At 31.6% G+C, this 27,795-nt stretch overlaps 1 protein-coding gene across 1 annotated transcript; it reads left to right on the top strand.

The window, feature by feature from the left end:
* Positions 1–27,795, top strand: LOC148610790 (uncharacterized). The gene is made up of 2 exons (XM_088596150.1): positions 1–422; positions 26,354–27,795. The coding sequence occupies exons 1-2, from the start codon at positions 374–376 to the stop codon at positions 26,824–26,826; spliced, it is 522 nt and encodes a 173-aa protein (XP_088452276.1). The 5' UTR covers positions 1–373; the 3' UTR covers positions 26,827–27,795.

Below are 27,795 nucleotides of genomic sequence, written 5' to 3'. Positions count from 1 at the left end.
TTTGTCTTGTTTAGAAAGTTTGGTAATAAAATTAATAATTGAACCGAAGTCAAACACAAGACGTTAATTCAATATCGTATATTTTCATAGTCTTTAACTCCTCAGAACATTTCGTTGATTTATTGACAAATTGCTAATTTTTAACAATTTTCCACAAGACACAGCATAAACTCTACTGAACATAATTGTCTTTAAGACTAACTATCATCAGTGAGAATTACTTGTTTGGAAGTAAATTTTACAACCCAATCCTCGTCATTGGTACCTGTATGATGTCATTAGCAACGGAGACCTACACAAATCAGCGTTAGTCTCAGAACTCCAATATTAACCAAAGGGAATACACTGACTTGATCAGAACACACGGGTAGCAATGCTTATCAGTTTGGCTATATTACACGCAGTGGCCTTAATTATTAAAGGTAAGCTATAATAAAACTCTTATTAAGTAGCAATGGACAACTAATGGTTAAATATTACCATAACATAATATAGTTGTATTAGGTTTTTAAAGGCAAATGGTAATGAGATATGCATTTATTTGACTTTTTAGTTTATTTTGAAGATGTTTCATAGTTCTGTAATCATGGATTTTATCACTTTTCTTGTCGCAGCTATTTAGAGCTGACTTAAAAGTGTATTTATACGTATTGAAGACCTTCTGGTGATCTCTGTAAGTATTTAATATTTTTTAATAAAGGTATACGATGGTTCGTCTGTTGCGTTTTTCACCATATCTATTTCTTCTCTATTGTAATGATTGAATATCACATACTCTTTTTGAAATTACATTTCCATTGTCATTTCTGTTCTTGATATGTTCTGGCATCTGTTCTCGTAACCTTAAATTTAAGGAAAGCCAGTATCAAAATTGATTTCCGTTTTGCAATTTGTTGATAAACAATACAATTCCTCTTTCTTTTACCCTGGACTTGACTTTTTATGAGCAACTCGGTGGGTGTTACTAGAAAAGCAGAGGACGATTACCCTACCGATGCACTTGGTCCATGTTCTCAGTCGTTGGTGGAGTCCGAGATGCTCATTTAATTTTGTTACTTTGTATTATTTAGGTTATTTCATGTTCTATATTGTGTGTGTCTGTTTTCCATGTGTGGTCTTTGTCCCTGGATTACTGGTGCATTCTTTTGATTTCCGCTTGAATCTTGGTTCCCTTGATTACTCCTTCAATAAATGTTATTGTTAAAAGAACAAATTAACTGAGTTATTAATGCATAAAATATAAAATGTATGAACTTTGTTTTATTTAAAACCCATATGAATTTAACTAACCATACTTATAACTATAATTTTCCTGAATAGCAAAACGTTGAGGGGATGGCGATGGGGTTTTCTAAAGTTTTCCAAAATGTGCTGCGTATAATTTGATATTTACAAAAATGTAATTTTCTTCTGGGCTTTTCGTTCCAAGAAGTATAACGCTTCTCTACTATGTCTTTTGTGTATAGTATATTTAAGCTTACAAACAATTAAGACGAACTATATATTTAAAGGGCACTTTAGCTCAAACTAATTTTCCGTTTAATCTTTCAATCACCTTTTCTTGTCTCTGTATAACTTACAATTATTCGTCATTAACTAAGAGGTCAGAGGACTTTTTACGCGGATATATTACCAGCATATGGAAAGCTAAGTATTTTGGACAAAATTTTAATTAATGCAAAACAATTTTCATCTTTAAACAATAAAAGGCTTGGACGCGAAAGGCCAACATTTCAAGGTCGGAATGCGTCAGTTAATCAACTGTTAGTTCAGTTGAAATGTAGGCGACATTTTGCATGTATCATCTGAAAAAAAAACGGTTTCATGAACAAAAAAATGAGGAAATATCATATCAAATATTATTTAATGTTCATTATAATTCGACAAAGTCCGAATTTTAGACAAAAATACATACTTTTTAAGGGGTACATTTGTGTATATCAGAGAACGTTTAGACATTGGAAGCTTTCATATGAGGCCTGCTTTGTAGTCTTAGTTATTTAATTATGAGTGACATCGTTGTCGCTTGAAAACATGAAGGTAGAGATGGGATCAATAAACTATTGGATGATTAATTATAAAGAGTGACTAACTAAACTCGCGGGTCCAAAGAATGCCAAGATTTAACGAGTTATTAGCAGAACTTTTTACGAGTACAAATGAAATTTACAAGTGTTTCCAACACGTGTAACTTCATTATTGTAATTACCGTTCACAAATTGATTTTATTTATTATAATATACATTTTCTCATAAATTGCTTTGTGAAATAAATTTTAAGTTTTGGTAAATTGATAATGTAGGAGTAATCAAGGGAACCGAGGTTATAGCGGTAATCAAAAGAATGTAATTCAGGGACAAAGACCAGACATGGAAAACAAACATACACAACAAAGAATATAAAGTAACTAAAATCATACATACAAAGTAACGAAAGAAAAAGTGACTCCACTAAAAGCTTGGAGCATGAACCAGGTGCACCGGTAGGATAAGCGTCCTCTGCTTTTCTAGAAACAGCAAATTAGACATTGGAAATTGTTTTCAAACGCTTCAATAAAAACTTAGTGCTAGTGGTGTTACGGGGAAATTAATTTGTGCGTTTTAAACTTAACAAAACCAAAAATCTGGTCAATTATCATAATAGTCTTAATGTAAAAATGTTTATCATACTGGTAACGACTTGAATCCAACCACAGAGCAGATAAATTAACTTTATAAAAAAGTTTAAACCCATTTTAAAATTCTATGGGTTTATTTTAAACTTCGTCTGAATGTTTGATCAAATAAGTGGTTTTAATTGTTAAGTATTTAGAGACTTCAGATCACGCTATGAATCTAGATAATTTATACATATATGTGCTATAATACATGTACCTAAGTAATATATAAACAAAACTTGCCTATTTCATCTGGTAATAGTGTGAAATATAGACATTGATTACATTGATTACATTACATTGAACATAACAGGATATTTGAACTATTTTGGTAAAGTGTGATTGCTTAACTATTTACCCCTTACATTTGGTTGATCGAAGACTAAATTTATATTTTTGCTGTTTGTTAATCAGACTTCTTCGTTTGTAATCCTGTACTACACACATAAAATAAGTAATATGCTACACAGTACATAAAACAGAGATAAAGGATCTCACTTACCCTACCAAGCGACTATTGTTGGTTTGGGGGAAAAAGCACTAAAAGAAGGATTGGGTAATTTACAACATCTAAACTTTGTTATTTTATATCATATATTATATTGATATAAGAAAAAGGTATATGTGGCGTGGGTGTCAGGCTCGAAAAATTAAAAACGTACGACGTCATCAATATATTTGTTTTGCTAAAATGTTTGAAAGTAAAATTGAAATTCAAAAGGAAAAAATATAAACTGAAAAAAAAAGAAAGTCTACATTAACTGAAAACAATGCATAAGATATAACCAAACAAATAAAACCGTGCATTTTAACGACGAAAGTAAAAGCGAAGTAAAAGCTGAAAACTTAAATACGATGATGTCATAATTAGGAAAGATAGAATTAAACCAGTTTTGATATCGAAACTGAAAATATCATATCCTGTTCGATGGAAGAGACATGTTGATCCGATTTAGTATTTTCCGGTTACGTCACGGTAGATTTGACGTCATATTTTCATTAGAATTGCAGATATGATATACAGTAGCCTGAGACAGAAAATATTAGGCATTTATAAGCACAATGGACAACCTATTATGTTGCCGATTGATCATATTACATGGTTGATTTGGTAATTAGTTTATACATGTGGCGTCTGGATATTGTCTTAAGAAAGTATCAAGTGATAAGGACAATTATAATCAGTTATCATAGTGGAAACCTATGGGAAAATACTGCCAATATATCTGGTTAAAGTCCTTTAGGACATCTTTGCTTTGTAATATTGAGAGTTTTTCACTTTATGGTAGATCAAACTTAAGCCTTTATAAATTTTCTACTCGTGCTAGCTGTGGTACATTACTTGCTATTTAATATTCGGGAAGTTAAACTTTACTATGATTGCAACTCAATACTATTTTTTATCAAACTTTTTCGATTGTTAGTACGATAAACTAACAAAGGAAGAGTGAGTCTCCAACACATGAAGAACATTTGGTATTTTTTTTTCACTATTTTTGCCCCATTCCTAAAAAAGGGGTTCAAATTACGTCTTAACATACGAGATGTGAACAAACGAACAGATTGACAGAAGATATTAGGGACAAAATTTCTCGTTGTAGAAACGATGTCTGAAATGCGATATAAAGTTTTAAACTGAATTCTTAAAAGTCCATATATGAACAAATTGTTGAACCGTATTTCATGTAACGAGTCGGCCAATGACATAAAGTGTTAAATACCGTCATTATCAAAATTAAATGTTATTTACATATATGAAGAAAGAGTTTAAAAATTGCTTGGTTTTGACAGGTTGGTTTATTCGGGTTTGGTTGTGACAGGTTTTTCGTTTATTGGGTTTTGTTTTAGACAGGTTTTTGTTTATTCGGTTTTGGTTTAGAGAGGTTTTTTGTTTATTCGGATTTGGTTTAGAAAGGTTTATTGTTTATTCTGATTTGGTTTAGACAGATTTTTTTGTTTATTCGTGTTGGTATAGACAGTTTTTTTGCTTATTTGGGTTTGGTTTAGACATGTTTCATTGTTGTTTATAATGAATATTTTTTTAATGTAATAGTGCAGTATATTCCTTGTGATACACTTCACAAAATTATATATCCACCACCGAGGATTGAATGACATGCCAGTGACAAATCGATGCGGCTTAAAAATTAATCCCTTAGCCAAATCAATTACCTGGCCATTTAAATTTCACTACCTACTACAACTCAGGTAGGCGTTCATTTTGGTCGATTTAAACAGTTTTTTATTATGTAAGGGCATACTAATTTTAGTTAAAACCATTTTAATCCTGACTTTTTAATGAATTGATATTTTGTTTCTGCCTCTAATAACAATACCTGACAAATTACGCTATTTCAGATAGCATTTTATCCGTGATATCCATCACTAATCCATTGATCCAAGACCATACGTCATACCTGATATAAAATGACAAATGTGTTATCATATGCCGATAATTCCGACAGAGAGTAGCAATTTGATGTCCGATTTAATTAGATAAGCTTACATGGTCAATGAAATTACACGCTAGATCACCAATACAATAATTTGATAGGAGGAAAAATAGCAAGGTAACTGTCTAAGCAAAGTACATTAAATTAAAGTACAAGTCTTTGTCAAAATTAGGCATTATGTAATAATTTGTTTTTATCCAATGCTCTGACTATTTGTTATGATTTTTTTTTTATTACGATTGCATATTCTAAATGTTTGTCTTGGATAAAAATAACGCCAAAATGCAAACACAATAATCGTACAAATGATGACTTAAGTAGCAGTCTTTATAAAAGTAAGGCACGAGGTGATTCATGCATGTTAAAAATCCACCGAATTGAATTTATTTCTTGTTCATAAACAGTTATAAATTACATATCTGGTCTTTGTTTTTTTTTTATTTTGGGTTTCCGCTTTTGAGATAAAAAAATACTTAGATTGTACATGAAATCAGAACTTTGTTAGAGTTATTGGTCTTCGTTTGGTTTGATTCGGGTGATTATAGTGGGAGGTCTAAGTGTAGTTTTCTCAAAAGTACTCATCTAAATACAGGATGGACTATTATCACATAAAAGATATCATATGCAGACCAAAATGCATTGTCTGATCCATGGGTTTTCTACACCATGAATAACTTTACCATAGACAGCTCCTGAATTTTAAATGGGCTGGTAGTTACAGATACAAAGGAATATTGGACCTGAATCGATAAGTATGTTTACGAGTAAAACAACAAAACATTTTTTAGAACATCATGTCACTGAGAATACAAAAAATCATTTGCATAAAAGTTTAAAATGTACAGTAATAACATGATGTAGTAATGTAAACGAATGTATTATCAAAAATCTTCGTGTATGGTTGCACTTAAAATTTATCAATGGATGCAAGTTTGATAAATGAACTTTAAGGAAACTCTCATTGCTGCCATCATAAACCTCTGAACAACACAGAAATATGTTTCACTTAACATTTTAAATGTGCAAATATTGTTTAACATAGGATTATAAGCGATAACTAAAATTTAACATGTTTATATGACTTCAATTTTGACTTTCTTGCTGTCACAATGATAAAAAAAGATTGATTTATACGGTGTCGTATGAGTACGGTATGCGATCATTTTAGACCAATGCTACCCGGAAATACTTAACTGTTGTCGTAATACAAAAGTACAGCATAAATGACTGAGTAACTCCAATTGTGCACATATGGTACAACTCAGCTAGCAAAAACGTTAGTCCACATATACAAGGATTTAGAAGACATAAGGCCTCTATAGCTTATAATTATGTTTTCTTACCGGTTTCACCTGCCTTTTACCAATATTCTGACTGTCGTGATTAATAATGATAACTAGCTTAATTTCAAACCGACTTATCTTAAATTAATGTGTATTTTCAAAGAGAAATAATCTATTTTCGTTTAAGATTTTAATTTGCTTCTTTCACTTTTTTTCAATTGGGTTATTTTGGGGGATTATAAGTCCTAATGATAATGACCTGTACTATTTGGAAAACCTCTTTTACATGGGGTTGAAAGGAGGTTCCAATTGGGTTGATTACTAAGCATTGGCTTCTATTGTCTAGAATCCTTTGCAAAATTTTTACTTAATGTGTTTTATTATGGATGTGAATTTGGTGAATTTTTGCGCTCTAGTTTCTCATTTGCCCTTGTCAATTTGTCATGCTTTTGTGAAAGCCACACAATGGAAATGCATGCCCTTCTCATACCATTGTCTTAAAAACATTTCATCACCATAAGCAAACTAACAAAATCACATTAAAGTTACAACCGTCTTATCCGTTCGTCAATCCGTTACACGTTTCTATTCAAAGTTTCTCAACCTCTGTTTGGAATAATGCTTAGATATTTGTATATTGCTTTTGTACGGAGTCTCTTTTTTAAGATTCCAACTGATCTGTTTCATGTTTACGGTACGACTTAGTTTGACAGAAATGGTTGAGCGAGGGTATAAGTAGCACAAAGGAGGTTGCAACATCGTGTTTTATTATACTTCCTTAAAAACATGAAATAGTTGGTTTTCATGAAACCTTGACATTCTAAAGAGATATTATGTTATGTTTTCCTTTCTCAGTCAATATGTTTTGAATGCTATGAATCTAATATTTCAATCGAGCAAAAACCTTATTTGCAAAATGTTTAACAATCAAATTGAAAATTATGTAATGCTTTGTTTTAAAGTGCAGGAAGGATATTTTCGAACATACCAATAGATGAGGACAAGTATTGAACTTAATAACATACTAAAAATCATATAACACCAATTAACTTTAAATAACTGAAATCTGTAAAACTGTTTAATAAAAACTATTGAGTAAACGGTAGCCTATTTGATAAAAACACTGATTAATATTCAAAACATTGTTAAATAAATATCTGACTAAACAAGACCTCGCTTATTTACAATTCTGAACATGAGGCAACATACACGTATTTCAAAAGAGCCTACAGTAACCGAACAGAACCCAAAAGACAAACTTCTTTTCCCTAGCTACATATAACCCTTAATAAACTTGAATGTCGTTTTGCATAACTCCAAATAAAAAGTTACGTATGATGCGAAACACACACGTTAATTGCTTGTTAAGGGTTTTAATAGTACATAAGAGTCAATAATACATTGTTTACCATACAATTGATGGTTAAGGTATCTCTAAATACATTTGTATGAACAATATTGGGTCAAAATTCTGTGAAAGGAAATTTGTTATTTTGTAGACATTAGATTGGCGGCAGTATGGCAGATACTGCTGTTGCTGGACTGATATTGTTTTTGATAAGGCTGTCCTCACCTACAATTTCTGTCCAAAAGTAATCAAGATAGCAGGGTTTTTTTTTCTTAGAAACTAATTAAACAGGTACAAACACAGGAAGGAACCCTTACGCCACTATCAAAATTTCTTTTTACGTTTAGTTTTTTTTTTTCATTACATTCAACCTTTCGTTTAAAAAACCAAAAAAGTCTCGAAAGTTATACCCACGAACAATCGTTCAAAAAGCATTATGTTTATAAACGCGTTTATATATGCTGAAATGTTTGTTCATTTTAATGATTACTTTAAGCAATATAAACATCTCTTTTGAAGTATTCCAAAGTCGTTAATGACAACTTGAATCAGATCGATGTCCACATGATGTCTGTTGTGGTGTCCTTGTCACGACTCTATAGAAAGTCCTCATAATTTAAGTAATCATAAGACTGCTTCAAAAACGAAAAAAATATTTTAAAGTATTAATTAGTTTGTAAAATGACCCTATGTCTTAACGATATATTGGACAAATTATTTTTTATTATGTAAAGAATTTATTTGACATTTCTAAAATAGCATGGTATTCAGATGAATTTCGTTAGATATCATATGATTCGTCATGTGTTATTCACATGAAATCATATCATATATATGTGTTCTAAATAAAGGTATAACTTACGAAACGATCTTTGTACCACGGCCCTTTCTGATCATTTAGACGTTGTTGTGACATCATAAAATCGCAAGAGTCATGTAGATATTTATTTACTCACAATATGTCAAATCGTTATTTTACATAGAATCATTTTAGGATTTTACCAACATTCACTTTCCCTCGGAATCATAGTAGTTTCTTCAATTTCTTAGTTATGCCAAATTTTGTAATTAAATGAATTCTGGAGTATTGTACAGTGTAGCGTGTCTTTGACGAATCAGTTTGTACCGAATGATTATTTTGTTTACTCGGTTCAAAATAAGTGAAAACGTTTACCAATTTTATTAAAAGGAAACAGTTGACTCAAACTTAAGTAGTTCTCTTAATTAATTTAGGGTCAGTTCAGGTAGATTGAAGTATACTTAGATATTTGATTTTTAAGCGTACAGTTTTGCAAAACAAAAAAACAAAACAAACAAAAAAAAAAAAAAACCATTTGTTTAACATATAATTCTCAAAACTAAAAATAATAGAACACAAACAGCTCTAATACGGGATGGCCTTTTTCTAATTATATACACACATGTATGTGTATGTACATAAGACCACAATTGCATTGTGCTTAGTTTGTGGCGTCAACTGTTAAGTTGGATTACTCAGTTTATTATCTATTTTGCCTTGAATTTACTTCGGACAGTATGTAAACCCGCTATGATCCCCGGACACCCATGCTATACCGATTTAGCGTCGAAACAAGCGAATTATGCGGTTAGATAAACAGCATTAGTGCTCTATCTGTGTTCTTATTCAACTTAAACACGATATGACAATTGCCTTATTTCTCTATTGTGCAATTCCGTGCTGTTATGCGGTATTTTCAATGGTTCATGGACAAAGAATAGCTCTATCTGACATTCTCGTGTTTTCATTGGGAAAATTTATAGGTTCTTAAACTTTTGTTGCGCCTTTTTTCTGGTAAAACAATACATACTTATTCAGTTCTTTCGCTTGATAATGGTATGAGAATTCCAATGAATCGTTAGATTTATGTACATTGAGAATGATTGATGCCATGCAGGATAAGAATGAATTTTATTGATACATATATCTTTTTTCACCTTTTCAGAACATAATACTTGGACACCTACTAATTAAAACAACCCAAAATTACTTCTTTGGAAAGACAAAAATGAATAATTAAGAAAAAATCATACGTATGATGTCTTTGACTATTTTGTTTTGACAGATTTGATTTTATCTTTATTGTTGATGGAATTTGTTGTTTCTTTTTTCATAAAATCATTTATTTTAATTTTGCGTGAGAAATTAGAAATTTGTACCTTCAGTGAACCTTGTCAAAAATATGCAATATTTACTTGGCATATAGAAATTAATCTTGATTACTTTGATCGATATTTTAACAACACTTTGAAATTATATAATTTTTAAATCAATTGTTAGGTTTGTACCAGAACATACTCACTTGCAGTATGGCGGGTTCCGCTGGCGGACCAGGACAGGCTTACGCTTAGTTGATGTCACTCCTGTTGTTTTTTGTTTTTTGTTTTTTGTTGTTTTTTTTTTTTGTTTTGTTTTTTTTTTTTTTGGTTTTTTTTGTGGGAATTCCTATGCTAGCATTTTAGTTTATGTTTAGGCCATGCTTATGGATTTTTACGTATTAGAATCAACCCGCTTCTGACACTTCCATATTTTTGACCGATCTTTTGTAATTTCAGGCGTTCTGCCGACTTAATTGAAAGTATCAACAAAGGTATTCATAAAAAAAATATTATGTGCAGAAAATAAATCAGATAGTTAGACATATTACAGGATAAATGAGGGTAAAAATGCTTAATCACAACATAGTTTATTTATAGATGATAAAGTAACACACGTATCACATTTTCCAAAAGTTTATAGGCTTTGTACATAGTGACTTCTACCTTTAATCTATGCTTAATGAAGGCTTCAGTGCAATGCGTATATTGGTATATTCCCTTCATGGAAGAATTCCACGTTTTCATATGATTATGGTCGTATTTTATAATCTCTTAAGGAGGTAGACATGGGTTAAGGGATATAACTCTTGAAATCAGTGATTGCAGCGTAGTAAATTTCACCAAAGCCTATCAAGCTTTCATTTGAAATAGAATGAAATCAATCCAAGTTACTTTGATGCTTAGATGGGAATGATATAAAATGCTCTTCACAAACACTCCAATTATTTGTAAGAATTGTATCCCTTTTCCTAGGTCTACCTCCTCAAATAAAGTGCACTTCTTGGTTTCACCAGACCTCTCATATTCAATATTGTAAAGACAACTTAATCTAATAGAGTATTTTTAAAAATTGCATTTTGCAAAATGAAGTGTCCCTCAGACCTTAATTTTAAAGCGTATATAGAAATATTTAATTTTGGTTTTAGTTTTTAATTTGAGTCAATAACATATTCGCTATTTTATATATTTACATATATCCTCCCCTATAAAGAGTAATCAAGATAATCATAACTCGAGCGAAAATAAAAAGAATATAATCCAAGGACTACGACTACACATGGTAGAGTAATCAAGGGAACCAAGATTCTAGTGAAAATCAAAAGAATGTTATTCAAGGACCAAGACCAGTCATTAAAAAACAGACACACACAACAAAAAACTGGATTTTATTCTTTTGATTTTCTTGGTTCCCTTGATTACTCTTACCATATATATGATTGGTATTTTTTGGACTCTAAATCCAACTACACACAATTCTTCAAATATATAACAATGGAAAGTTAGTTTTCTTGACACGGGCACAATGGAGTAAATATACTCTACTTTGTATTTGCGAGTTACTTAAACTCAAGTCATTATAATGTTAATGCAGAGGGCAAAATATGATCTAATTCACATCACTGCTTAGACAGTTTAAGTTTATTATTCGAATCATCATTTTGTAAAGACAAATAAATGTGGAAATGCAAAATCCAAATTAATCCAAATTATACCATTTTTAAGCTAGATATCAAACCTTTAAAAAATCAAATATAAGTATTGCATGTAGCACATTAATGTTTCAAAATTACTAGTTGTTGCCTGATCTTTGCAATCAATTGTTACTTAAGGAAAATTAGATCATCTATTGATCTTGTTGACTGACATGCTCGATAGGGGATTTCCGCCGGAAACACAGAAATAAATCCCAACTCTTTATCCTATTTGCATAATCTTATATGGAAAGTGATATTGATTTGAAATTTTTTAAAACATACCACTGGGTTTAAGAACAAATATTTTTTTAAATTCAAATTTGATCAATGTATATACTTGCAAATTATATTTAATAATTCCTATATTAATAACTATGCACTAATAAAACAGAAAAAAATATTATATTTTTAATTAACTTGTCGTTTGTTTGTTTGTTTGTTTTGCACTACATTGTTTGTATAGTGTGCTTTTCGCCTTAACTGCGTTTGAAATTTTTAATTGATGCAATGAACAACTTCTACTTTAGTTAAAAAGAACATAGATTTACGTGCATACTAAACTTATACGATGGTTTTGAACACTTTAAATATCTTTAAGTAAAATATGCTTATATGAAATAAAGTTTAAAAAAAAATGTTAGTGGTAATATTACATTAAATTAAATAAAATGACAACAAGATGTGGAATGGGGTTAAATTTATATACATGACATCTCTAACCCTTTTGTCCTCTGCATGGACGTTGCTGTAAGGCATATTGCAGTTCAAAATTTAAACTTATAACATCATTTCTTCTTTATCCATGCTCAGAGGATTTAATTCATTTAAGTATATTGTACTTGCCAGTTCACATCACCTAATTTCGGATTGCACTCAGCTACAATATGACGTGTATTACAAAAGGAGTAGGACATGATTACCCTACCTGAATACCTGCTGCTACTCCGAGGTTTTTTGTTTTTTTTTTTTTTTTTTGCTTTGTTTTTTTTTCGGGGTATGTAAGGTCATATTAGGGAGACGTCTTTTTTTTATTTTCAGATTTTATTTTATTCTGTTTTCTATTAATTGTGTTTGTGGATCGTCGGCCTCTGTTTCTTGTTTCCATATCTAGGCCAAATACTTAGATTTTGGTGAATCTGGAGTGTACCATTGATATAAAGTGAAAGTGTAATCAAGGGAACCAATGTTATAGCGGTAATATACATGTCAAACATTGGGGCCGGGTTTGACTTCGACTATTTCTGTTCGCACAGCTAGTTAATCAAGGAGTTTATTCAGTAAATAGTTTTATTTTTAAAGCTGTTGATAGATATCCATTAAAAATGTTTACAAGCTCTTTGTTGTATGGTTGGGCATATATTGAATAACAAGATGGACTTTGTCCTTGCATACACTAAAATAAAGTTTTCTGAGTAAACGTCATACAAATAATAAATATCTAATTACTTTTCTGTCTAAGAATTGGGCAAAATGTGTATAAGGTCTGGCATATGAAGAAAATACGCGAAGATTTTAGTGCATTATCACTGTATTTATAACTTATTACCTCTAGAAATAACCATCAAATCGTTTGTTAAGTTTGCCTTTTTTACGATATTGTTAGGTTAAATTTAGATGAAACGTACTATGGGAAAATGGCGGGATAATTTTCCTGACCAGTAAAATATATCAACGTTATAGATACTTCACAATACGGAACTACGATTATAGATTATATTTGAGGCAGAAAAGACCAATTTCCAAAATGTGCCACCGATTGGTTGATTCGTACACAGAAGGGTACTTTAAACCCCTCTATAATCATTTAAAACGTGTTATATTCACGGGTATATGTATTGTAATCGAAAGCTGTATTTACACGCATGTTATATAATATTGTCACGCCGGCAAAAAGTGATAAACTATAGAAAAAATGTTTAAGGATTACACCGTTTTAATATGTCCCTCTTTCTTCGTTCCTTCTTTTGTATTTTAAATGTCAATAAAATGGGATTGATGGAAATAGTTTGAAGGTCATGGAAAAAGCAGAACAGCCGACATAAAATCAAAAGATCAACAACCGATGAGGATAGTCTAGCATTCAATAAAATTCCAAATTAAGACTAAATGTCAACTAAATACAACCATCAAATATTATTTCACCTACAAAAAAGAAAAAAAGAAAACACCCAAATTAATATGACAATATTATCATTTAAGTACAATCTTTTCATAAAGTTAACAAATAATTATATAATATTAATTGTCATATAACCCAAGTGGTGTGCAAAATAATAATAAACAAGAAAATAACCCTTTAAATTATTACACACATACCTGTTAACCCGTTTAGTAATTACTGAATTTTCACTTAGATATGATGTTGTTGTAATTGATTTTTGGTTACACTAATCATGATAAAAATGTATCTAAATTAACAATAGAAATTAAAGCATCAAATAGAACCGCGACAGGATTTATAAAAATGTTACAATACTGTGAAAGGACTATTGTTCGTGGAGTATCAATGTTCGTGGTTTTCGTTGGTATGCCAAACCACATTATTCGGTTCCAAACGAAATGGAGATTTCCATTGATTTATATACTGAAAATCTCATAACCACAAATTCAAGAATCAACGAACTTGTGTTTCTTTCCTGATCCATGAAAATTGATATCTACGAATATAAGTTTATATTTAAAAAAGGTTTAATCTATCTGCTTTCGATAACGTAATCAGGCTTTTAGGCTATCATTTGAATTCCTTATTTTTATATATCATATTTTATCTACCCTATTTATGAAATCTCGCAGTATTCGAAATTTTTTTTAAAAAAATACGTAAAACACCAAAGCTTCATTCCTTGCATTATATATGGTAGAACCTCTCGGTGATGGATTTGGCTTCCTCTTTCGATAGATTTGGTTATGAGTACTTCTTGTATACAACTAATATTTTGATTATGATCTTCCTACATATTTGATTTTAATGCTGCAGATGAGAAGGTACTTCTTGAAACAAGTGAACAGCATATCAAAATTAACAATACATAAACAGGTATTTTTTTTTAATTTTTAAAATCAAATGTGAATACAAATATTCTAGATAAGTCTGTTCATTTATGATTTACTTTTGATTTCAGAGTCCCATGCTCATGATCTATGTACTTGAAAGCATTGTAATTTTTCCCTACCCATTACATACCAATTTCCATTACTTCAATGTTCGTATGCAATTCTTCAAGTCAAGTACATATACTTGCTTATTCGACGTTTTTTCGGTTTTCACCATACTCTTATTCTTTTTGTTCCTGTTAATTAGACACAGGCTTTTATCATTCCTTGCATTTTCAAAAACCATACATTTCGTATGAGAAATCGTTTTACAATGTTGATTTTGATACATACTAATCAATGAGTAACGTTAAATACAGAATAAAAACCATTCCATTTCACGCTTCTCAAAAACAGCTATAATTCACATCTAGTATTTTATATTTTGACCAATACATTTGTACATGAAATTCAAAATTATGTTCGCATAACGAATTGATCTGGTATTTGATGAAGAACATAAATACTATTCTATTACTGAAACACGTTAAAGGCGTTCTAAGATCAAAGACACTCCTCATTATATTTATTTATTTGAAATTAATCGTATTTTTTAGCTCGTTATTTGATATTAAACGGAAAATGAACAAAACAAGGAGTAGAATGATTCATGGTTTCAAATGTGTCAACAGTAAACAGTTGGTGTTTTTGCATCTTTTCTTCTTTTTTCCCTTTCAGTCACGTCCTTGACGTCTTCTCTTTAAGTTCTTGTCCATACAAAACTCAGACACTACCTATAGTACAGGTGATTCATGGTGTAGAAAAAAAAACCCACCGAACAAACGATTTTTGAGAAAATCATACATTTATCTCTCCCTAAAATCAAAGCAAATCAAGAACTACAACTGTTACGAATTTCATGTACAATCTTATATAAATTTTATCTCAAAAGCGCAACATCCAAATGAAAAACAAAACTGATTATGGGGTCTGTAACTGATTCTGAATAGGAAATAAAAGTAAAGAGTCTTTTCATGAATCACTTCCTGTCTGATTTTTATGAAGACTGCTACTTAAATATACTATCTATTTATATGACAGTAAATAATCTTTCGTTTTCTTTTTATTCGTTATAAGCACGATGAAAATACGACGACTTTCATATCCATGTTTCTGTTCTGATAGAGTACAATAAGAAATAATTCTTCAAGTAGTTTTCGAATCATTATGTAACAATCCGTCATACAATCTTGTAAAGAGAAAAAGGGGGTAATTGGTCGAAATATTACACATATATGTTGTTTCTAACTGCATCAGATTATTGTAAATCTCCAATTGTTGCTTTTATCTTTTAGCTTGTTGGTGGGAACAATCAATAGAATAAATAATAGTACCTTGATATGCCAGCATATTCTGTTTTTGACTTTAGACTCAAATAAATTTTACTGGAATGCTACGTATAAAAATCCATTGGCCATTTCACGGATGAAACACCTCAAGCTACATTACATCAAATATACAAAAAAAAAATCCATAATTTTGTTGCGAGTGAATCACTTAATATCAACTGTACATGAAGGCGGACAGTTAATTTGATGGAGCTGTAGAACAGGCGTATGAACTCAATATCAGTCTAACTGTGTTTTGGCGTCGCAAGGAAACTTTGTTTATATCTAAATATGCGCTAAAATGTACATTATTAAGAATTAATTGATATTTGTGCTCCATATTTAAGTAAAAGGTTTACATACCGCGTAGGCGCATTTATTAAAGTATATTTAGCAAAACTTAGCAACTATAACAGAGTTTTGTTTGGTTAATTCAGTTAATTGAATGTATTTGTTTTCGTTATTGCCATAATATACTACCATACTTAGCATTTATATATCTCATATATACGTCACTTGTGTAAAAAATATGAGCTTTATGAATGTTGGAGTTGATGGTTGTAGAAGGGAAGTTGCGGGTAATAAGAAGTATGCACACATTACTTATAAAAAAACATATGATCATTAATGAATATATCCAAATTTATCGTGCAAGAAGAAATTTTAGTACTTAAAATGGATCCTTTTCAAATCGTTTCAAAATACAAAATGAAACAATTACGTGTATATATTTCATATTTCTGTTTCCTGTACACGTGATTCAGGGAGTAACATCTCATCAACAGCATTTTAACTGAATACTGTATGGTTACATGTAGCATCAAATTGCCACAAGTCAAAATGGGTGATAAATATGAAATGTATATTATAGAAATCATTCTATTTATATATAGATACGGTGCACATACTGAGTATTAAATGTGGAAATCCTAACAACAAAACAATGTTATGTTTGATTCGTTCCCTTTAAGTAATGTTCTTTTAACGATAATTTCAGTTGAAACAGATGATTTATTTTACCGTCAATTTTAGGTTTGAATTTTAATCAATTTGAACTCGCCCAGGAAGTTTACAATAACAGTATCTTAAGCCATAAATTAACTTGACAGAAACCTTTGACCCCGTAGTCATTACAGAGTGACATTTTTCTTTTAAAATTTCATTATACGTTTTCTTTGTCAGCTGCTAATTAGAATGCCTTCTAAAGACATTACGTTAATTATCATTCTCAGAGTTCGTCAGTACCCATTTTGTCAGATCACGGGGGCGTCTCATTAATTTTATTCGTTCTTTTTAGTTTTAACAAAATCAAAACCCTGAATAAAATGTGTTCAATCCTTGATTATTTTCATTATTCCTTTTTGTTTTTACAGGGTTTTATGTTCGTTTCGTTTTTGCTTGTGTGTGTGTGTGTGTGTGTGTGTGTGTGTTATTTTGGTGTTTTGGTAGTCATTTATTAGATCTATTTAATTTTAGAAACATATCAATATCAACAATTTAAATAGTTTTTGATCGATATGTTTATGTTACGTATTGTTTCTCTTTATTTTTCAGACTTTATATGTAATCTAAACTATTTGGTTCGCTAGATCGACTGTCTTTCTTGTTTTCAAGTTCAGGTCATGATTTTTGCCACGTGGTATTGACGTTTTTCAACTGTCCCATTTTTTGGCGCTTCCGCATTTTTGGTTGGTGGTGGGTGGTGATAATTTGACTCAGCCTTCTCCATTAAAAGAGTCGGTTACAATAACAGTAAGGAGGAAGCAATACAGTGTACTTTACACTTTTTAATCAATAACAATGGTGCGGATCCCAGTAAGGAGGAAGCAATACAGTGTACTTTTCACTTTTTAATCAATAACAATGGTGCGGATCCAGAGGTTATGGAAGGGACGTTTCAAAAAAAGGGATTTTAAGGCAATTACTGGTTAATTTTTTGTTCCAATTACAATATGACTTTTACAAAAGTGTGACACAAGGATACTTGAACGGATGGAATATCGCTTCAAAAGCCAATTAGCTCTATCGTATTATCTTCAATAGTAACAATTTTTGGTAGTTCGAATCAAAACTTATTTGGCGTACTTTGTTATGTTTCGTTTCGTTTTATTTTTATTTGGTTTTATTTATTAATCTATTCTTATTAGGTAAGTTTTTTTGTTGATTTTTGTTGTCTTTTACCTAGTTGTATTTGTTTCTGTTTTTGTTTTTGTATTTTTGTTTTGTCTTGTTTTGTTTTGTTTTGTTTTGTTTTGTTTTTCTCTTTTTTCTCTTTTTTGAGTGTTCATTTGACTTTGTTTTCTTCGACTTAATTTTAGTTAATTCAAACTTCATATCCTTTTTCGAAAAAGAACTAATTTTCGACGCCTCAGACAATATTTTGAGAAGTAACATATTTAAATAAGGACCCATATACTTGTTATTTGTTCGCTACGATATATGATTACAGCTTTATATGATAAAATCTGACAAAATTTAAATGATAATAATAATTATGCATTACATAATAGTATAGACGTAACGATCAATTCAAGATGTTCATTAACAAATAATTGAACTTAAATCTTAACGATCATTTTAAGTAGCACTCCAGCTAAGGATCATGCAAAATGTGATACATGGTTGGAAAGCCTACATATTTTTATTTTTGATATCTTGGTTAAAATGCTTAATTAAACAGAAATTTATATTTGGTTTTTCATATAACCCGTGCTCATAGGAGATAAAAATTATATAGAATGCACTGCAGATTTCAAAATTAAGGGAGATAACTATGTAAATGACACTCAAATACAATAGAATCTACTGGATTTTCAATGTTGATTATCCCCTAAGAGCAGACAGATCGGAATGAATCAATACACATTTCATAATTTACACCCATGAAACAACGTAATTACAAAAATAAAAATATTTAGCCTTTTTTTGGAGTGTATCATATTTTTCAGATTTTGCATGATTCTTACAAAGACAGCTACCTAATTGGTTGATTCTCTTTAAGCGAACTAGGTTATTTTGTAAAATGTGGCTTGGTAATATTATGACGTCATTAACGTCGATGGGTCTGCACAATGAAAGGCTTAAATTTATAACTTAATTAAGGAGATAGACCTAGGGTAAGGGACACAACTCTTAAAAATCATTGGAACGTTTGTATTCAGCATTTTACATATATTTTTAATATATGGATTAGAATGCAACTTATGTGGTTTAATATATGTCGGAGAAACGCAAGAACGATTAAATAAAAGAATGTGCGGTCATCGTTCGGGAATTAACACCACCAAATTCCCGACAATTTATCAACACTTTAATCAACAAGATCATTCAATCCTCTCCATGAAAGTTCGTATTTTAGAAAAAATCTACCATCCTACGAACAGTCCCGTTCTAAGTAAAAACTATCGTAGGGAAAGAGAGGAGTACTGGATACCCAGACTAGGTACTGCAATACCTTACGGATACAATGACAACATCAAAAGTATAGGAAACCTTTCAAGCCAATATAACAATAGCATAAATGTGATGAATTTATTTGACAAAAATCCAAGACGGGAAATGAGTCATGGCCATCGCCACTATACGTCACCTAAGTTACATGATGTCTCCATAGATGGTCTCCTTCCTTTCATACAAAAACCTCTTGGACTTCATCACATTAGAACCAAACTTTATTCTATACCTCTCACTCTACTACACTCCCTTTACAAAACAAGTCTTGACACTCCTGTTTCTGACCCCACCTCATCATTATACAGACTTGTTGCCATCATTTTGGACATTGGTTTCCACAGACTCTTTAAACCAGTTTGTGTGAAAAGTCAAGATGAAGAAAAACGATCATTTTTTCCACTACCGTTTGTCAACAAAGGTATAGATGCAATTAATTTGGCTAACATACTCCATCACAAAAACGTTACCAACAAAATTCCCCTGTATTTCAAAGACAAATCCATACCAATTATTTCATATTTCTATACTTCATCCATCGCATCCAAAATTTTCAATTATAAAAGGCTATTGCAGAACCTCGAGATTGAGGACTTCAAGGCTAAACCACCTGACTTGCAAAACCTCACCATTCAAATATGGTCCTTTTCGTCACGTCGTTACGGGAGATTTAACCATTATCGAAAACGAATCTCTGCGTAATATCCTTTCTAAAGGTCCCAAGTACCGTGTGAACCACGCTCCATAAATTGGAATTATAACTTTAAAGTTCTTATGGATGCCGTCGACTATGCAAGAAAATGGATAAAACGAGAACAAGAAGACATTGATTCTCTGTCAGAGTGGTTAAAGGCCTTGAGGTCTTTAATTTTGAAACGAATGAAAGTTTTAAGTCGGTCAATGAGTGCCAAGGCTACATCAGTTTTCAACGACCCCGATGTAGCAAAAACATTGTCTACTATACATGACAAATATGTTGTCGTACCAGCAGACAAAGCCCAAAACAACATTGTTTTTGTCTGCAAAATGTTTTATATCCAATGTTTATTATCAGAAGTAGACGTAGAAAATAATGCAGTGATAAGACCTACACTGTTACCACTCTCTCCAAAGAAGAGATTGTAGAAAACCATAAATCTGTGCTATCCTCGTTTGGTCTCTCTACCAAGGACGATGGTTGTGATTTACCGTCTATGTACTGGATTCCTAAACTTCACAAGAATCCATACAAACAACGTTTCATATCTGGATCTGCAAAATGTACCACCAAACCACTTTCAAAACTTTTAACTTCTATACTCACAACTGTCAAAGAGGGTCTACAGCCCTACCACAACACTTGTTACTCCCGTAGTGGTATTAATTCAATGTGGATCCTGAAAAATTCTGAAAGATCTTTTGGAGACAATCAGGTCAAGACTATTATCTGAATATAATATATAATTATAATATATAATTTAAAACCTATGATTTTTCAACACTGTATACTTCTATTCCCCATACTCAGTTAAAATCCCGTCTTAAAAACATTATACATCGTTGTTTTTTTTTAAAAAAATGGTACACCTAGATACAAATATATAGTTCTTGGTAGAGATTCCTCATACTTTGTAAGAAATAATTCAAATCATCTTCCAAATATACAGAGGAAGATGTTTACAAAATGCTGGAATTTTTAATTGACAACATATATGTCCAGTGTGGTGGACGAGTTTTTCAACAAACGGTCGGCATTCCAATGGGAACATATTGTGCTCCTTTACTTGCTGACCTATTCCTTCACTCTTATAAGGCTAACTTTAAAGGTGATCTTATCAGAAAGAGAGAATATCGTTTGGCTAGATCCTTCAATCTCAGTTCCCGCTATATAGATGACGTATTATCTTTAAACAATCCTAATTTCGGGGATTTGATACATCACTTCTACTCAAAAGAACTTGGGATAAAGGATACTACAGACACTGTGAAGTCAGCCTCATATCTTGACCTACACTTAGAAATCGATGGTAAAGGAAAACTATTGACCAAACTTTACGAAAAACGTGATGACTTTTCATTCAGAATTGTCAACTTCCCTTTCATCTGTGGTAACATCCCTTCGGCTCCTGCGTATGGAGTGTTCATATCACAATTCATACGTTATTCCAGAGCTTGCCGAAACTACGCAGACTTTTTGTATCGCGCTAGAACTCTAACAAATAGGCTTCTGGAACAGGGTTATGTTGCTACAAGATTGAAGTCATCACTACAGACGTTTTATGGCCGTTATCATGAACTCGTGGATCGTTATGGTGTATCCATCTGCACCATGAAAACTGATTTATTCAACGGGTCATAGTTTTCCTTTCCTCGTTTGTCTACCCCGGACTTGACTTTTTATGAGCAACTCGGCGGGTGTTTCTAGAAAAACAGAGGACGCTTACCCTACCGGTGCACCTGGTCTATGCTCCCAGTTTTTAGTGGAGTCCGAGTTGCTCATTTACTTTTGTTACTTTGTATGTATGATTTTAGTTATGTTATGTTCTTTGTTGTGTATGTCTGTTTTCCATGTCTGGTCTTTGTCCCTGGATTACATTCTTTTGATTACCGCTATAACCTTGGTTCCCTTGATTACTCTCTTACATCAATCTCATGCAAGCATCAAAGTAACTTGGAATAATTTCAGTCTGTTTCAAATGAAAGCTTGATAGGCTTTGTTGAAATTGAATATGATACAAACATATCACTGATTACAATAGTAATGTCCCTTACCCCAGGCCTACCTCCTTAATATATGACCTGTTCAAAAATGAGAAACACTTCTTAAATAACTCAACACGATATTTAATATATAGACCCTCAGATATATTTTTTCACGAACCCATTAACAACATATTGACAACTATTCTTTTAACCAATCCACCTTAATGTGCGAGGTACGTTATTGTATATGTGGTATGTTAAGAGTGTGTGGGTTTACATCTACATCTAAAATATCATTACATGTATATATATGCTAATAACCATGAAATAAATCTAATGTTATCACAGGGATTAAAAACAGTGTAAACTTATTGAAAATATTTATTTTAATAGAAAGAAACCAGAGGCGAATAAAAGGGGGTCCAAGGGTATTAAGCCACTTTTTGTCGACAACATTTTGTGCAAAATAAACACAACATCACCTTGGGCCGTCCTTATCAGAACAAGCCACTTTTCAATTAATTTCTGCATCCACCTTTAGATACTAAATGTCAATTTTATGGAATTCTAAATATTAGAAAATAACTACAAATAATCTGACCGTAGTCATTCGGACTGGTGATTGACGTTGATAAATTGATCTTTCCCTTTATGTATCTTCATGGTTTCTTTTATATATTTTTGTTGCATAGAAATTGGATAAAGTTTGTATTTTATCAGACATAAAATTGATTTCCCATTTAGAAATCAAAGCAGTCAAACATATTGACACGTTTGGTGAAATCGAAAACATGTTAAATACCGGAAGACTTATCAATTAACCACAGACTTTAAAAAACTGTCTGTATATGCTGGCCGTCCGCCGACTACATTTATTGTGTCTCTCTTACGAATGGTCAATTAAGGGAACGACTTAAAGGTGGCAAGATGTTTTATAGATAGTCAAACTGATTGTCCGTCTGGTAGATCGCTAATGAAGACAAAGCGTTGAATACAATCATTCTCTGGTTAAGTGAGACTTCATTAGGATATTTATCTTCCCAAAATAAATGGTGTTTAAGAAGCATTAAGATGTCAGTGTCAACGGATGACATATTGTCCATTCTTAGTGGAGAGACTAGATCTTTTATAATCTGTTGAATGGACAAGCACACTCGAATGACTGCAGATGTATTTTTCTACCACTGAGCAACCCAAATCCCGAGTTTTTTTTCTTATAAACGTTTTCTTATAAGACGTACCTGAGTCTTCAAAGACTAAGGGACATACACTTTATAGCTATTATGAATTGAATAAGAAAAATGTATCATATTTATTTTTCTAAAGGGTCATAACAAATTTATCAAACTGATAGATAAATTCAAGGCAATACTCAAAAGAGATACATGTAATCAAACGATTGAACGTTAATATAACAAGAGTACTATCAAGGCAAAAAAAAAAGGAAAGTTGAAAACAACCGCACTTGGCCGTTAATTTAGTCAATCGTGTTTAGTAATCAAAACATTATTTTTGTTGTTGTGTGTTTTCTGTTTACTTGTGTTATTTATGGTGTTTCGTATGTTTTCTTTTTCCAAAAAATGAATAATGATGCAGTTCCTCAGTTAGAGCTTGAAGTATAGTCTATTAGGTTTTTGTAACAAAGATATTTCACTTGAAGCCGATGTAGATTTCGGTATTCCTACTTTTGGGCAATTCTTTCTGCTTAATGTTAGATTTATACATGCGTATCAATTTAAAAAAATGAATAAACATTATTTCATTCCTTACCACGGGCTGGTCATTTGAAAAAAAAAAAAAGATGATTGAAGAGTTTAATTTCCTACAAGTATTTCCGAATGCAAGTATGTCTGCTATTGACGAAAAGAATTCCGGGTTGAAAAGAGACACAAGTCGCGTCTAATTTTTATGCGAATTGATCATAAGTCCAACTTTTTAGGCAACCAACTTTGAGTCTGCCAAAAACAATGCAGAAAAGTTGTAGCTATCATTAGATTCAGAATTATTCACTGGAACTTAAAGTTTTACTACGACTTAAGCCATTTGCAAATTGACAGTCTGTAGTAAAATAGGTGAACATATTAATTGTCATTGGTATATTATCCACCCTTATATTGCAAAAACTATTTTCTTCTCGAGGGTTGGAAGGATGGGGATGTTTGTGATTCTATGTCGAGTAAGACATTATTTTTTTCGCGCAAGAGCGAAAATACATTTAATTTATTTTAACCCAGTCGGAGTTGAATTCTTTTTATATTTGCAAATTTACATTGTTAAGTAAAGGGGGAGTATTGAAAGATATTTCTCTTTTTTTTTCTGTCTAGGCCGAGAAAAAAGATAAAACATTTCTTTTTTCAAATTTGGAATAATTTTATTTTTTTGTCAAAATGATAATGGTTCAAATTCAACAAGTGCATGCAAGAAGAAATAGATTAGACTGGTACAACAATATGAGGTACCAGAAAAGATAAGTATTATTGTCTATATGTTATAGAACCGTTATTTTAATGGTGAGCATTTTGAAGCAAACCGAAAGAGTATACATTCAACAACATGGTAAACTGGAAACTGTTATAACCTTGTTTCAAATTAATGTACAAGTTCAAAGTGTATTGATATTTGTTTAAAACATTTTGTAAATCTCGATCATGATTAAAAATGTGCTCATACAGAATACATTTTACATGTAAACAGGTAGAAAAAAAACTGATCCTTTTCATGTCTTCATAGAAAATTAATGAAATTGTTTAAACATGTGGTCGTAGTATGATTGAACGTTGCCTGTCAATTTTAGCTTGCTCAAAAATAAACGTATGAAAAACGTTTTTGGGAAAATATACAAAAATAAACAAACGGTGTCCTACATTGTATTTATTGCTTCAAAGATAGTAAAATATAGCGTCAAATTTGAAGATACCAATCATGTTCGAAAAAAAGTAGATATGGATAAGGTACATTGTACCTCAAGTCCATTAACTGCCTCTTTTATCTATCCTGTATGTTACAGACGTAAGTGGAATCTAATGTTTCGCGGCATTGACTTAACAGATGTAAAAATTCAATATTACTGTAAAACTGGACTCTAAATTGAATGACACGATAAATGCGAATTTGAGCTCTTCGAACGAAATTGGGAGAATGATACATTTCTATTGTTTCAACCAAATTGTCGTAAATTTATCTTTTAAAGATACGGAAATGTAATGTTGTCACGTGACATACACTTAATAGTATTTTCTGGTGAACAATGTCCCATTCTAAACCCTGTAAGCCACTAAGACTATAAGACAAATGATTTATCTTGGCAAATTTAGCTTAGAGTTTAGAATCCAATTTCCAATCAATAGTCTAATACATTTCAGTTTGAAAATCTATTTGTTTTTTGTAAGGTTGGGGTGATATTTAGTAATTACCATTATTTTGTTAAAATTTATGAGATTTTCAATTCAGATTAACGTGATAACATGCCATCCTTGTCAGCTTGTTGCTTTTCCCTATTTACTTCAATTTTCGTAGGGAAGCAGGGAAAATATCCACGGTATAAAACCAATTGACAAAAATAAAAATAAAAAAAAATAAATAAAAAAAATAAGAAACAGCTTCTTCGTCATCAAAGGTTAAATAATAAAAGTTCTTTTTTTTTGTCGAGAGGCTCTTCTATATATAATTAACTATTATAAAATCAAAAGATAAAAATGCCAAAGGAGGATTGTCGTAAAATACACTGCGAGAGGAATTTATAAAAGTGGCCGACACATGTTTTCCAATCCAATTATTCATTCTATTGGGTATGTCATTACAAAATAAGTATTGTTTACACTTGATATATATGTTTATAAATTGATTAAGAGAGCAATCATTTATTGTATTTTCCTTTCCTCTTTCGTCTGCCCCGGACTTGACTTTTTATTAGCAACTCGGTGGGTGTTTCTAGAAAAGCGGAGGACGCTTACCATACCGGTGCACCTGGTCCATACTCCCAGTTTTTTTTAGTGTAGTCCGAGGTGCTCATTTACTTTTGTTACTTTGTATGTATTATTTTAGTTACGTAATGTTCTTTGTTGTGTTTGTATGTTTTCCACGTCCACTAAAAACAGCAATAGCAGTTATATAGCTAAGGATCATTGTATGCTACTAGGACAGTACTGCAGTTCTGTTTTTGATTTATTTTGTTGGGAATCTATTCAGATTTTACATGTGCAAAGTAAGAATTTATTTATTATTAATTAATACTTTCTTTCTTCTTAGGTGTTTACGCCGTCCCAATTAGCAATAGACATATTAATTCAAAAGATGGCGAATTACGGATGTACAAGTTATTGGACGAGTATTATAGAAACAAACAGGACACTTTACCACAAATGAATGATCTAGGGGCAGAAAAGCGAGGAAAGTATTCATGGTCCGTTGCATATGGTAAACGAGATCGGTGGATAGCATACGGAAAACGGAATTCAAACCGAAACGAACCCAACATTTCTCCATATGCAGAGTCACCGGAAACACGTGATATTCCAATATATTACAACATCGACAACAAACGACAACAAGCGTGGGTGACACGGTGGGGCAAAAGAGGGACAACGGCAGCGGCCATGCCAACAACTAAGGCCGTCAAAGTATACGATGAGGATCAGTCATATGAAGGATATTTTACTAAAAACCCACTGTTAAAACGCCAACAATGGACAAAATTTCCCTGGGGAAAACGATCTTTTTAGATCGATGAGCGGAGCTTCCGCAAAACATAACTCTCTTTTTCAAAACATAGTCTAAATTAAATAGTGTGCTTTAAACTAATTGTCAACCATGGAAAAGTACAGAAAACGGCTTTTGGAGTATTATCTTCTGACACATCGTGTACATCATTGCAATATTATGTGTTTTATTACTTGATTATTCGTTATATAATCTTAAAAAATGCAACATTATAAATGATAAATGAAATCACATCCGGCAAAGCACGTCAACCTTGTACATCCCAATGGTTGAAATTCGATATTCTCACAATACGTATACGTTACTTTTATGTAACACGTATGAAAGAGTTATAGGAATGGTTTATTTTGACAGGATGATCGTTTTAGTTATGTGTTTTGAACCAGTTTCACTTCAGTTATCGAAATACTTTAATTTTTAGATGTAGAACTTTATTTTTGTAAGTTTTTTGTGTCATTTTGCATAGAAACCATGTTGTTTTATTACCAGAGACACGCACTTTAAGTATTTTTCTGCTTTGTCGACAAGAATGAAGATGAATACATGTATCACCAAGGCAATATAAATATACATGTACAAAGTACCTTCTAAAAGCATCATTTTCTGAAATGTTAGGAAATTCTCTTTTGAAGTGATCACTTTTATACCATCATCAACAAAATTCTCTCATGTTTTCGTTTTGCTAAATGTACTTGTGATATTTAATTCCATTTTAAACCATGGCCATTTATGGTAATAAAGAACTACTACAATCCTTAGCCAGCGAGATCTTGTGGATAAAGTTTTCCATGTTTAATAAACTTTTCTCATTTCTACACATGTACCAAACTTTTGAGCTAATATTACAACTGAACGAGGATTGTCGACCAATTAAAATCGACGTTACAAAGATTTGGTCAACAAGCCAATTGATTATGATTTATTACATTTTCTTTGCTCTCTTCTGTCTTTAATAAAGTCATCTGACTGAT

The sequence above is a fragment of the Perna viridis genome, chromosome 8 (assembly GCF_037379345.1).
Source record: "Perna viridis isolate PV_CMFRI_1.1 ecotype Kerala chromosome 8, ASM3737934v1, whole genome shotgun sequence".
Taxonomy (NCBI): Eukaryota; Metazoa; Mollusca; class Bivalvia; order Mytilida; family Mytilidae; genus Perna; species Perna viridis.
The sequence above is the reverse complement of the archived record's forward strand: the minus strand, read 5'-3'. Positions and strand labels throughout refer to the sequence as shown.

Bases quoted from the DNA above. Each gene is read 5' to 3' on its own strand.
- LOC148610790 (XM_088596150.1), top strand. From the start codon at position 374: ATGCTTATCAGTTTGGCTATATTACACGCAGTGGCCTTAATTATTAAA. The intron at 423-26,353 runs GTAAGCTATAAT...CTTTCTTCTTAG, and splicing joins AGTGGCCTTAATTATTAAAG to GTGTTTACGCCGTCCCAATT.